This window comes from Scardinius erythrophthalmus, assembly GCF_964197995.2.
Source record: "Scardinius erythrophthalmus genome assembly, chromosome: 2".
Classification (NCBI taxonomy): Eukaryota; Metazoa; Chordata; class Actinopteri; order Cypriniformes; family Leuciscidae; genus Scardinius; species Scardinius erythrophthalmus.
In genome coordinates, this window is record NC_138222.1 from 9,322,659 (window position 1) to 9,337,551 (window position 14,893).

General features: G+C 35.2%; 1 protein-coding gene across 4 annotated transcripts in view; it reads right to left on the bottom strand.

The window, feature by feature from the left end:
* kcnip4a (potassium voltage-gated channel interacting protein 4a) overlaps window positions 1–14,893 on the bottom strand; it is a gene marked incomplete at both ends in the record, with an annotated part of 252,120 nt that overhangs the window by 84,023 nt on the left and 153,204 nt on the right. The window contains one exon of one of the 4 annotated variants that reach the window (XM_081359524.1): window positions 9,065–9,164. The exons of the other annotated variants lie outside the window; for them this stretch is intronic. Within the exon in view, the coding sequence (XP_081215650.1) occupies window positions 9,065–9,164 (100 nt within the window). Of the gene's footprint in view, window positions 1–9,064; window positions 9,165–14,893 lie in introns of those variants that run through there. 4 annotated transcript variants of the gene reach the window in all.

A 14,893-nucleotide genomic window follows, 5' to 3' on the forward strand; every position in this document is an offset into this window, starting at 1 on the left:
TGATTTCGGTATAGAGATAAATGTTAGGATCATAATTTTCAGGAATATTACAGCACAATGAGTGTATATTAGCACCGTTTGTTGTTTGTTTTTGGCATTTGATAGAGCTTTTGGATTTGGAAACAGTGACGTCATACTTAACAAGTTTAACAACACTTAAAGGGACACTTCACCCATTTGCATTAAGCTTTGCATTGTTAGAAACCCAGTCATACTATTGAATGGTCGTGCAACACTCTCTCATTTTCCCCTGAGATGGGAGAAATCTGTTATTTACCTCTTACACTTCCTCCTACAATGACGCAAAAATCGTCATTTTGCGTCATTGTAGGAGGAAGTGTTAGAGGGGGGGATTTCTGTTAAGACTACAGACACTAGTTTCTCATCTTTCCCAGGGTGGGGCGCGCTCACGCTACAGACCTATTACAGATCAGTGGGTGGGACTTTACTCTCTGAAACTGAAAGCAATATCCTCCATCTTGTTTGTAGCTAAGCTAACAGGCGCTGTGGAGACAGATGTAAAGTTATGACAATAGCGGAGGAGAGTGCTCAATATGATATAGAAGAAGAGGATTTCGGAAGTCTGATGCTTGAATCAGGTGTTTGTGGCTACCTTTACAAGCCGCATTATAGCGAAGAGCAGCCGAGGCAGAAGACCTGCCTGCCGCGGACGAGGAGCCCGGACTGGCTCGGGTTAGGGCGGACCGGTGGCGCCGGTGATCTTACTATGCAACTACGAACCGCTACGAACACAGAGATAGAGTCCGTCTGCGGCAAAGAATTTCAACGATGACAATTTCTCCTGGACGAAATCTCTGAATCAGACGAGGACACGGACGTTTGTGTTGAGAACTATCCTAGTTTCGCACCGCATATGTTCTGACTGAACATCCAGGTACCATGCAATAATTCACCTTTTCGAAAGAAATACAAACGAGGAGTAATGCACTATATGAGTTCGCCAACTAACTAGACATTTTGTGTGAATGTGAAATGAATTTCAAGCTCTGGTGGTAGCTAGCCTTGTAGACGGAAGAGTGATTTCTCTTATAGGCAGATATGCGCTTTCTGGATTAGTGGGAGTGGCTTGCGGAGCTGTGCAATGTGGTGCATTGTGGGAGTTGTTGTCTTTCATACAAATGCGTTCTGAAGTTATTTTTTGTCTTTTCTCGTTCACGAAGGCACCAAATTCAAAAATTATTTTACATTTCGACTACATATATGACCCACTTTAAATAAAAAACAATGTTCAAATGGGTGAAATGACCCTTTAAGTTAAGTGAAGATGCACATTTTTAATTAGGGTAGCATTTTGTTGAGATGCATTTTCTTGTATAGCCTATTGTATAAACATGGTTGATTATTCATGTTGCTTATGTATTAGCCTATACTATTTTTTATACTATTTTTTTGTGTATTCTATTCATTGATATTAATCTATTACTAGCTTTTTTTCCCAAGTGCATGGAAGTGTATGCATTAAAATGGATCTAAAATATGTAATAAACTATTCTTATTTTGTATTTGGTTCAGTTTGTTTATTATAATAGAAGTTAATGGTAACCATAGTAACAACATAAAAAAAAAGTGTCTGTTTCCACACAGTGTCCAATATAAGAGTTCCTCAGGAAACCTGTGTTGTTCTTCAGAGAATCACCCCTTTCTAAAGAGGATCTACAGACGGTTCCGCCGGTGTGGCAAAGTGAAGAACCCCAAAAGGTTCCTCCAGGCATCTTTTATTTTTACAGTGTACTTACCGCAGTTGTTTGATAGACTTGTTAAAAGCTCGAGCGCGCGTGAGGAAAAAAAATAGAGGCGAGCCAAGCACGGATGGCAGATTAACAGGCTAGCGAGATAATAGCGTGTTCCGTGTTGTGCTAGCGATAACGATTTAGATAAAAGCTAGCGATGTCAGATTAATGTGATAGGCAATTATACTATATCTAATATATGTTGATGAGTAAGTTATATTTAGCAATATAAACAAAAAGGAATGATAGTAAATAGAGATTCAAACCAGAAAGCTAAATGGAGCTTACAGACGCAAACCAGCAGCAAGGCAGGCAGGAGCAATCGATCAGCAGCAAGGACAAAAGAACAGAAGAACATGGCAGTTTACTTGCTTAATACGTTGTAGATGTAAATCTGGATTTTACAAAATAATAGTGCACTATAAGAAGGACCTTTCAAGAATAGTCTAACATATTTCACTCAACATATTAATATCAACAAATAAGAATGTCAACTTTTTTCCTTTTTGTTAATGTTAATTTTTGTTTATTTTACCAGAAAAGAAATACTGCAAATGTTAAATGTATCATGACAACTCTAAGAGTTGGAAATGGATATGGCAATGTTAATGTATTTGGCAGAATATATATGCTATGCTGTTATTAACCCCCATAGCAGATCTAGGTGGAGCTGGGGGAGGTAGAGAGTTTGGGCAACAGCAACCAATCAGCTGCGCTATGTAGATGACGACGCAATCGCTACCAATTGAGTTAAGGACCTATCAGCCAGCGCCTTCTAGAGTTCCATGACAGAACTTTGTATATATTTGCTAATAGTTCACTTTGCCAACTTTTAGGAAGAGATTTATTAAACAAAATATGTTCTGATTGGCACAGAAATTACTTTTCACTGGAAACTTTTTCGTGTTGCACCTGGTTAGGACACAGTGTTTTTGACATTTCTAAGACAGGAACATTTGAAGAAAATTGCATGGCATTTCATTGTCAAGTTGTCAGCACAGATATATGTGCTATCAGATATAGCACAGATATATTATATATATATATAATTGGTCCAAAAAAAAAACTCTGGACTGAAGATGAATGACCTATCAAATTACTATAATTTTCTTCAAGCAGAAAAAAACAATAACCTAGTGCAGGGCGGAATAAAAAAAAAAAGGCAAAAGGATTGAAAAAGATGAACTAATAATGAAACTCAAACAAAGAATGAGAAGGATGATCAGTTTGACATATTACCAACTGGCAGCATTTCCATCCAGAAAACTGATTTATCAGTCAAAATGACAACAGATAATGATTGTGTGTTTTTGTGGCTGCTGCTTCAGACTCTTCATCTGGAGCAACAAAACAAGTTTTACTTTTTAAATGTTTTCTCAATGTAACTATTCAGACAATTCTTTGAAAACGTCGATGCATGATCCATGTGCTTAATACACAGCTCGTGCAAACAGTTACAGAAACTTCTTAAAGTCCCCCTGTAATCAAAATGTTATCCCTTAAAACTCATCTTTGATCACCAAAATTACATAATAAACCTTTTTTTCTTGAACAATTCAAGTGCATGGCAGCATTGTCACTCATGCTATTAACTGGCCAAATCAAATACAAATTGATTAAACAGATAAAACATGACTGATAAAAGCACATTTCCATAACTTTGCATTTAAAACTGCAATTATGCTCAATATTTGAAACTAAACTTCCTTCTGTTAAAATGATTATTTTTTTCTCATTTCAGCAATCTCGCTTTCATTTCACAGCATCCAGACCATCAAAAGCACACCTGCGACCATATTCATTCTCTCTCTCTCTCTCTCTCTCTCTCTCTCTCTCTCTCTCTCTCTCTCTCTCTCTCTCTCTCTCTCTCTCTCTCTCTCTCTCTCTCTCTCTCTCTCTCTCTCTCTCTCTCTCTCTCTCTCTCTCACACACACACACACACACACACACACACACACACAGTTTATTATTGTGACAGAATCTGTTTGAGCACAAAATAATAGGATATAAAAGTATGTTTTGTGTAGAAGTAGTTTGTTTTACTTTTTTGCCATTGTGGTTGAAAAACCGATTAGCTACCTACTGTAATTTAAATCCTAGTCTGGAAGTCAAAACCAGGATCCTAAAGTGCAATTTATTGCTGTGAAATTGTAGTTTATGCTAACACATTATATATGCCAAGGCATCATTATCTTCTACCTATTTTCCTTAATGCATGTATTAGTTCAGGCTTTAGGACATGTGAAATAATATTAGAAATGAATAGGAAAATAGATGAGGAGTGACTGCCATGATTATAGTCTTAAGATAGATGCATTAAATCACCATTTTAACAAAACATGTATTGCCACCAAGTGGCAGAAAAGAATTACTGCAAGACCATTCATAAACAAATCTCGACCCAAAACAAATGTTCAAACAACTCTCCTAAGAATCTCACTGTATTGTCTATAACTATATAACAAAATGTGTGCAGATAAAATATCAGATAATATTACAAACATAGCAGATCAGCCATAGCCATAAAAATATACTTCTGAAAGCATAATGTACAGTACACACAGAAGGACAGCAGATGGCCATGAGAGCGCTGGTCTTGGGCCTGACGGGTGACTGATTCGTGCCAGTGTGTGAGCATTTGGTTTCACACTGATTTACACATGGACTAAGACCCTTCTCAATACCCTCCTGCATGAATCCTTCACTTCACTACCACGAACGGACTTGTCTGACCCTCCCTTTTGAAAGAGTGTCATCACAGTATCCATCCGACAGAATAGTCTGCTTTCAATGATCAAGATTTGAGTGATGGCTGTAAATGCACATTTTTCCCCCTTACTTTACCTTCCCTTGTGGAAAAAGAAGGACACCTTAGCATATTTTACACTATTTAACACTTTAAAAGAACTTAAGTGTGATCTGCCTGATGTTTTTGGGCATGAAATTGCATGTTAATTGAAATTACATGAAGATGTTTTATAGTTTAAATTAATATTAAATGCAATTAGCTGAAGTTTAGAGTGCTTATTTTGACCCACTTAAGTAGGACTTAAGTACATCTTTATATTTCATTTCATATTTACTTTTATAGTCTTTGAAATATGGTTAAAGTGTACTGTCGAATGTACTGACAAGCATTTATGGTAATCTAAAATATGTAGAAACTTGTATGTCAATTACACATTTGCAATAGTCAACATGAAAATGTGTGTACTTCTTCAAAGCACTGATTTATTAAAACACTGATTTAAAATGTGCTTTGAAGTAAAACTTTTAATTTGACATCAGTACAAGAAGCACTTTAAAAGTGTACTCAAGTGTGTTTAAGTACACTTAAGCGGCCTTTAAACTTGCAAGTACAGTTTAAATATATATACTTGAATGACTCTACAAGTGCACAATCAAAACAATTAAGTGCACTTCTTTTTCACAAGGTTTATCAAAGCTGTCATGTTCAATTTACTGCATGCACACTGGGAGTTCTTACTTCACTTTCTACTTTAATCTGCTGCAATCCCAAAAGTGAATCTAGCTTCTGTTTCCTCTGTTTAAGATCCTGTCAGAGCCATCATCTCTGCTCTCATGTCATCTGATATCATGCCTGTGTCATTTGGTGGCACACTGCCTTCACTCACTGTCACTCCAGCAGAGACGAGGTGACTTGGGTGAAAGAAGCCATTTGCATCTGACTGTGCAAAGTATCTATTTTTAACTACAACACGAGATTCAGAATCAGATTCAGATTAACCAAATGTCTTGACGGTCCCCTTTAGACATTCTGTTAGTAAGTCAACTTATTTAACCCTAATCCTATACCCCTAACAGTCTACTAAACTAATACTCTAATGAGAGTCATGTAGGTCCAATGTAACGGCATCAGAATATCTAAAGGGGACCGTCAAAATTAAGTGTACTGGAGCCTAAAATCTCTTGGCCAGTTAAAGACAGCCACAAGTGTGTCCAAAACACATCTCTTAAAGGGAGAGCTTGCCCACGCATACAGCCTGAAAGATTTGGTCATTATTTACTCACCCTCATGTCGATTTTAGTTCTCTCATGGACCATAAATGGACAGAAAAGAACAAAATTTAAGTTATTTACTGATAATCTTTTCTTCCAGTGAACTAACCACTGAGAGTCATTGAGTTGAATTGATTCAGTCTGATTTGCAAAACTTGATAACTTGATTCACTGAAAAGATCTGACCCTGCGTTCACTAATCCGACATCATCATTTCTCTCAATTACTGTTATTAATGTAAGAGTGAGTTTGGGCAGATTAATATAGTTTTTTTTTTATTGACTAACAACATAAAGTTATGATCTGCTCATTTTAGAAGACTTGGACTACTTTTCTGCAGATTTTGTGTATGTTTTGTTATTTAGTCTTTTGTAGAAAAAAATAATAAAACGTAACACTGTAAAAATGATATAATCAATAAGTTATGGCAACATATTTTTTTATTATGTTGCTTTAATTCGTCAAAATAAGTTAAGCAATTTTCAATATTTTTATAAGTTATACAATGTTCAACTCATTTTTTAAAAGTCAGTTCAATGTAATTTAGGTTGAAATTACTAAGTTAATTGTACTTAAACTGTTTTACAGTGATATATATATATATAATTGCATTAGTCATAAAGGGTCATGTGTCAAAATGGTGTTCACAATGATCTGATCTAAAATAAATAAAACATAATAAATCCAATCTTTACAAACATGGTAACCAAACACCATGGCTTGAGAGAAAGAGGAAATGTGATTTCAACATTGTAATAAATATTAATGATAAATCGGTGGAAATGCCAGTGGCTTTGGCAGCCTGATGCATTCGGCTTGGGAACGCTGCCATCATTACATTCATTTGAATAATGCACTGCAACTGCAACCGTCCAATTAGCTTGATCTACAGACTATAAATCAAAGTATTAATGCTAATGTTAACATAAGCAGCCATTGTTCAAACTGTTTCAACACACTTTTTAAACTGATTATTAGTGGTGTCATTTGATTTATAATGTCTGGTATGTGTATGACATTAAACTTTATCTTACAAATATAGGGATTTTATAAAATCTCTCTATAGGGAGTGATTAAACTTAAGTCAATTTGTCATCTATTATGAAGCAGTGTTACCATTTTTCTATCAAACCAGTAAGTCCACTCATAATAAGACACAATAACTCATATGCACGTGTAGGTCAAATATAGAGATGATGAGAAACAAACCATGTGCTCTGAGTCTGCAGCATCTCTTTCAAGAGAATGTGGAAATAAAGCATGCTACAAGCTCAGAGCAAAGACAGACCTCGAGTTAACAGACTGATCTAATATTAAAAATAATTTATGGCAGAAACCAACTGAATCACACGAAAAGTGATACTGCACCCAAATGCAGGTTAGAAATGAGCCCAGCCACAGTCCGTGACGAAGCTACTACATGACAAACACTTTAGACCTTAGTCAGGTTAGATGCCATATTGAACCTTTTATTCGAAAATACATTTCGTCAGCTGAATTGTTGTTAAGAAACTGTACAATCCATTGAATGCACTGTATTCTATTCCAAACCTCACAGCCCTGTTTTCACTCCTGTCAAAAATGTAATCTAGCACTTCTGACTAAGGTCAGGGAATACATGCCAAAATAACACACTGCTCATCTGTGAAAAGGAAAGTAGAAAGCCTGTAGTCTCAACAGACTTTCAAAATAACAGAGAACAATCTTTTAGTTTGGTAGGATTTTGCTGAACATGAAAATTATACTTTCAACAGGTTTTTTTCAATAGGTTTTCAAATCCAGAAGGTGATATTTTATTTTATTTTATATTGTGCAATATCTTTCAGTGATATTAAACACTATTCCACTATCCCATTGTTAATTTGATTAAAATTCAGTAAACTTATAACAATTTTTATCAGTTAAATAAAGAAATACATCTCACATTATTAATGAGATAAATTATGCATCATTAAACACTTAAGTACACTAACTTGAAACTACAGTACACTAAACTTTCCCCATCTTACTCTTATGAAAAAGTGGACTTAATTATTGAATGTGGTGTAATTAAGTGTAGATTCAATACACTGATGCACTTCAAATTTTAAAATATCTTAATATTAAATAAATTAAAAGCCACTTAAGTGTTCTTAAAGAGTGTACACTTCCATGACTGTTTCTTAACACACTTAAGTACACATTTAGAAAGTGCTCTTTGTAATCATTTTAAATACGTGTACTGTAAAGTACATTTTGAGTTTACATTAAAGAATATTTCAGTTAACATAAATGCTTGTACATTCAGAAATATAGTTTAACCATATTTCAAAGTCAAGAAGTAATTCTGAAATTACATATAAATATGCTTAATTCCTACTCAAGTTTAGCTAATGGTATTTTCAGCTAAATATTTTTTCATTTATTTGCAATTAATATGCAAATAAATATCTAAAAACATTACATTCAGTTCACACTATCTTATAGTATATTATTTCCATAATAACCATACTTTTTCACAAGGGTAAACTTTGTCACAAAAACTCACAGGAGCACCAAATAATAATTTTAGGTAACACTTTATTTTACAGTGTCATTGTTACATACATTACATGTAGTTACTTAATATTACTCAGTTCTTAAATGTGTAATTACAGTGTAAAAAGACACCTTAAAATAAAGGGTTACACAGTACTTACTGTAAATATATAGTTAGACTGTAACAATGACACCTTAAAATAAAGTGTAACCCTTTATTTGAAGGTGTCTTTGTTACAGTGTAATTATACATTTAAGTACTGAGTAATATTAATTGACTACATGTACTTACTAAAGGGTTTTGGGGTTACACTTTATTTGAAGGTGTCTTTGTTACCCTGTAATAATACATTTAAGCACTGAGTGATATTAATGTACTTGCTATAGGGTTAGGATTAGGGTTTGGTTTAGGGTTAGTTACATGTAATTATGCATAATGTATAGTAATTACTATTGAGACTACATGTAATGTGAAACAAGGACACTGTTACCAAATAAAGTGTAACCTAATTTTATTTAATTGCAGGCTAGCATACAAACGAACAAACGAATGAATGAATAGAAACTGACAACCGTATGGACAAAAATGCAGGATAAAACTATGTTTAGAATCCTGCAAGTTTCTATTCTGAACTTACATTCAGAGTGCAAGAGACCTACATACAACTGAACATATGTTTCAGAAACTACAAATGATTCAGACCTTACAAAATATCTCTACTGTGAAATTCTTCGAGAGGAAAAATAAAGCATAAAGAAAGCTTCTTTGTGCTTACCATCATAGCTTGTTTCTAAAAGTCCAAAGTGCTCCAGAACCTTAACAAAGACAACAATCACAACCAGGACCGCAATCATCTCTAGTCCCTCCAAGTTCATGATGCTGACTGGGTCAGGTCATGTTCTGACCGCTGCACTGGACAGAGAGCTCTGCCTTTAACATCATTCAAAGTGTCTGCATCTTCTAACTGAGAACAGATGAGAGGAGAGCAGAGGGGGCGGAGAGCCAAATTAAAGACTGGGGGGAAAAACCGAGCAGAAGGAGGGACCACGAGGGGAATCAATGAATAATGGCAATAAAAGAAAACGGGAGGAAGATCTGGAGAGAAGCAAAGCCTGATCTTAAGCCCTAAAAGCAGGTGAAATCTCTCTGAAACATCACTCTCCAGTTATCTTCCTCCTACAGACAGACACTGTGCTGATAACACCTGACGCGCATGTAACGAACCGTCATAGCCGGGCCCGTGAAACTCGTCTTCACACAAACCAGCATGTGTCCGTCAGAGGAAACACCTCCAGGCTCTGCCACGTAGACCATATGTTGTCAAGGAAACAGGTTTTTTTTATATATCAAATCATGAAGAACAAACCCAAAAGGACACAATGACTGTATTCCTGGAAAAAAAAAGCAGGTGTGTGCGGAAATAATTGTGCACCGTTCAGAACGGCATCAAAACCTTGTACATTCCCACCCGAACTCACGAGGAAACGTAACTATGAGTGTTGGGGAAAGTTACTTGTAATGTGTTACATTGTGTTGCTCCATCAAAAAGTAACTAATTGTGTTACTTAGTTCCCTTACGAGAACGTTCTCTCGTACTGCGTTGCAAACGCTGAGGGAAAACTCCTTTTCTCGAGAATATTGAAGCCTTTATTTTAACCTGTTAACCGTTGCCAGAGCGCGGGCGCACTGAAGCGGTTTTATTTATATATAGTTCAAAGTTACTATCAGATTTAATGTTATACCTTGACAAACTATACATCATTAAAAAGATATAAGACTCAAGTTTCAGAATTTGACCACTATTGTGTTACATTGTGTTGCTCCCTAAAAAAGTAACTAATTGTGTTACTTAGTTACTTTTTATGGAAAGTAGTTACTTTTGCATTACTTTTTCTCACCTGGGCTGAGCTTGATTGTTTTTAATCATCTATTGTTGGCAAATGTAAAGGTTCTCTCACATTCTAAGTGAAACAAGTAATAAAAACTCAGTGAGTGTTTTAGCGCAATTTTCTGACGTCATGGGATCACAACACTAAGAGATAGTAAATCTTTTCCTGGATTTTTTTTGTGCGTTCCTGAGATTAGACCTTCCTTAACATAATGCCGAAAACCCGAAGTCTCTAGGTGGTCTGGTTGAGGAGTAGATAGAAGTGCAAGATTGGTGTGCACAGACAGAACAGAAATCATGAGTTAACAATCGCAATTTTGTCCGGTGGAAAATTGCGCTAAAAATAAGCCTCAGGATGAAGAAAATGTAAATTCACTCCTGTACAGTAGAGGGCGCAGCTCAAACAACCCTTTCAGTCGGGCTGCCATTCTGAATCACAGAAGAATAGAAATAAAACATTTTTAAAAAATGAAACACAAATGTAATGTTTATATAAAGTCATTTTGGTTATTAGTATGGTTGAATTGTATCATCGAAGGTCAGCAGCAAAGACATTAGTTAAGAAGGTAAGATCAAGGTAAATTTGAACCAAACCATTAGCGGGGACTAAGCAGATCATATGAAAATTTACAAATAATTAGTAGTAATTGACATGAATTAGCCAACAATTGGTCAAAATGTAAAATAGTTACGAATTCCCATAAGAGTGTGTTGGTAAATTCCAATTAAATTCAGGACATGTTATTTAGACGCACGTATCTTCATATTTTAATTTAAAGAGGTAGAATTTAAATGGAAATAAATCCTAATAATTCCATATAAGAGCTGTTCTTTGTAATAATACATGTTAGTTAGTCTTAATTAATATTAAAACTATTATGGTACGTTGTGTGACAGTTGAAATTCTTTAAAATGCAGTTGCAATAAATCTCTTTTTCCTGCCACTACTCCAATTAATTTCTCAACAAATAACTGAGAGCGAACCAATTCTTAAATTATGAATTTTGTCAAAAAACATTGTTATGTTATATCTTTTTGAGTGTCATTCATCATTCATCAAGCTGATTAGTGAGGAGATGTCAGTCATCAGATTACCATACGGCCTTTTCAAAACTACAAAACGTTTCTATTGTTTAGGCGTTGCTTTCTAACTTTACAGGTATCCCCTTATCCACATGAGTTATTTGAGCCACTGGCTCTAGTGGGTAAGTGATTGTTGTAAATGGCTTCTTTTTTCTTCTTTAGAATGGTCCTAATCACATTATCGTGGAGGATTTGATTAAAACAAGAGGCCTTTTGATTCGCCGGCTAATGAAAGTGTATTGTTTCTATTAAATTAGGCTTGCCGTCTAGCACATAATTGCTAGAAATGGCAAGGTCACAATGTCAGTAAACTGTGATTTATTCATCTTTTTTCTTTTGCACATCCTGAACAAAAGGCTTGTAACCAGAACTTTAAATGGCTGAGATGCCTGAAATTGATTGCCATTTAAATGCTATTTTCAACATCTTGCCATGTTGAAATATCTACATTCTGACCCATGATGCACTGAATGGTCTGAATTAAGATTGGTTTGCACACTGACCCTAGGTTTCACAGACAAGGCTTAAGCCTAGTCCCAGACAAAAACTCATGTTTAAAATAAATATGTCACTGCCATTGTTTTGTCTCAAGATGCACACCAGGTTTTTTTTTTTTTTTTACTTTATTCTAAGGCACGTTTAAAAGCTACGTAAATGTCCTAATTGAACTGAGGTCTAATCCTGGCTTAATCTAAACGCTGTCTGTGAAAAAAAGTTCTTGAATTGTTCCAAATGCACAGCCAATCTTTAATTCTAATGCAAAGAGGGAATGTTGTATATGGTCATCTTAATTATGAATAAAAATGTAAAACATAACTCCCTTAACACTTTAAAACGAACCATCTAATTTTAAAGGGGTGGTTGATTATGATTTCACTTTTCTAACTTTAGTTAGTGTGTAATGTTGCTGTTTGAGCATAAACAACATCTGCAAAGTTACAATGCTCAAAGTTCAAAGCAAAGGGAGATATTTGCTTTTAAAGAAATCACTTTTTAAGGACTACAACAAACGATTGGTAGGGACTACACGACATTCCTCCAGGGTTAGTGACATCACTAACCCTAGAATTTACATAAACCCCGCCCCCGGAACACGATTTATAGATTATCATGACAGAATATGCTAATCAATGACTAGAAGATAACTACATATAAGCTACATAAATTCATCAACTAACCATTCAGAAACGTCCTATTGCTTTCTACATGTTGTCACTTCTTCTTGAGTCTCTCCATCATTGTTTGACTTCGGTTTGAACATAAAAGGCTAAAGTTTATTTTCAGTGCGTGTCTGTGTGAGGTAAAAGGACACAAGCTCTTGAAGCTCCGCCCCCTGTGTCGGGAGCAGCAGCTCATTTGCATTTAAAGGGACAGACACAAAAACGGTGCATTTTTGCTCACCCTCAAAAAGTGACAATTTTAACATGCTATAAAAAATATTTATGGGGTATTTTGAACTAAAACTTCACATACACACTCGGGGGACATCAGAGACTTATTTTACATCTTGTGAAAAGGGCATTATACCACCCCTTTAATAACACAAGGAGAACATAGTGTTCCTTTACAAATGAAAACCTGGAATACGTGCCAGATAGAAGATTGCGTTTATAGGAGAGAATGATGTAATTACTTGGATTTGGTATCTCTGAACCCAACAAGCATTAAAGGGTCATTTTAAAGTCACGACTTCTTGCGGTTCACCTTCCTGTGCTCACAGATCTCCAACCGCATTGAAACTCTCCACCTCAGTTACACAATGACAGAAAATAATATAAACATACTGTTATATTCTACTTATCATATAACAATATTTCTATAGGATTCATGAAAAATTCATGAAATAAATCTGTAGTGAATGTTTTTTTTTTTTTTGCTCTGCTCTAAAATAATTGGCTAGATATTGCTCTTGTGAAGAGTGAAACTTGCTTTGAAAGTTTCATCCAGTTTTGTTATTGTTAACTATAACTATATATAAAAAAAAGATTAAAAACGTAAATTAAAACACTTTGGGAACTAATTGAAAGTTTAAGTTGGAGTACTAAAAAAATGACTAAAACTGAAATAAAAATATAAAACACTATACTAAAACTTATAACCAGTGTTGGGGGTAACTCATTACAAGTAACTCGAGTTACATAAACAGATTACTTTTTCAAGTAACTAGTAAAGTAACGCATTACTTTCAAAATTTACAACAAAATTCTGAGTTACTTTTTCAAAATAGTAATGCAAGTTACTTTGCTTTCGCATTTATTGACTGACAGCTACCCTGTCCTCATGTTGAGAGAAATTGAATGTTCCCCATGTGGCGTTAAAAAACCCCTGTTTATTTCAGGTTGGTCTACCCAATGCACATGTGCAGTCCTAAGCGCGAGTCTTGGAGTTTTTTGGCTTTTAGTATGAATATGTTAGCCTTACTGTTATCTTTAAGCTATAGTGTGCTCTAAAACAATGACATAATTCACATTTAGAAGCATTCAAAATTTCAGTCTTATCAAAAATCGGTCACTTGTTCACGCATTTACTATTTTCTACATGGTGAATGGAACATAGTGCAACTATATAGGGGATAGAGAATGATTCAGATGGTGTAAATATGCTTTTCATTGGGGCGAAGTTTACCCATTTAGATTCATATGGGTGAACCGTCTTTGTATAGTCTTTGGTTTGAGTCATTTACAACATACATTTATGTTTTTACTCTTCACACTTTATAATGTCAGCTGAGGTTTTTTTAAAAAAAATAACTTCCTTTTGTGATCTGACGTGGCTTTTGCGTAACAAAACCAGTCAAATTGCTATTCATAACCAGCACAATCATATTCAGGAAAGGGGTTCCCCGTTACAAATTGTGTTCTGGGGATTAAAACAAAAACAAAAAACGAGTTCTTATGGGCTGTCGCTTCAACCCAAGGACTGAAAAAACAACCCGTGGCAACAGTTTAAAAGTAGCCCAATTCCATGGGAAAACCGCGGACTTGGCAACATTGTGTGGCTTCCTATCACAGAAAGAATCTGAAAATATATTATTTTATAGTATTCTATACAGTGGTAAAGACTATGTCGATTACCATTGCATTATAAATATACTTTATTCTTATAAAAATACCTGAGATGCCTTGAACACAACCATTTTGTAGCAATCGTATGTTTATTGTCTTTATGTTTCATTGGTCAAAACTCTCTATCTCCCTTTTTTTCTGGATGACTTTGTCCATATTAAGGGATTTCCTGGAACGTCATACGTTTTATGAGTCTGTTAACTTTCTTTGCGAGGGCGCCCTCCGGCTTCCAGTATGAATGCAACATACTGTACATTACATTACATGTGTGTACTCAATAACGCTCACATCACCCTATTTGAGGTAAAAATAGGAAAAATACTTATCTCTGAAGAAATTTAGATATATGTGAATTTAGACATCCAAATCCATACGTTTTCCCCCCCCCAGTGTACAAGAGAAGTGCACAGGCGTTAATATATATTATTTCCAATGAATCACTTGAACTGGTCCACAAGTCAAAAATGCACAAGACACTATAAATATGAAACATTTTTCACTCATATAATAATTTCCAACATAGCCAATCATGTGCAGCGAATGGCACAAGCTGAGACTAAAGATTAGC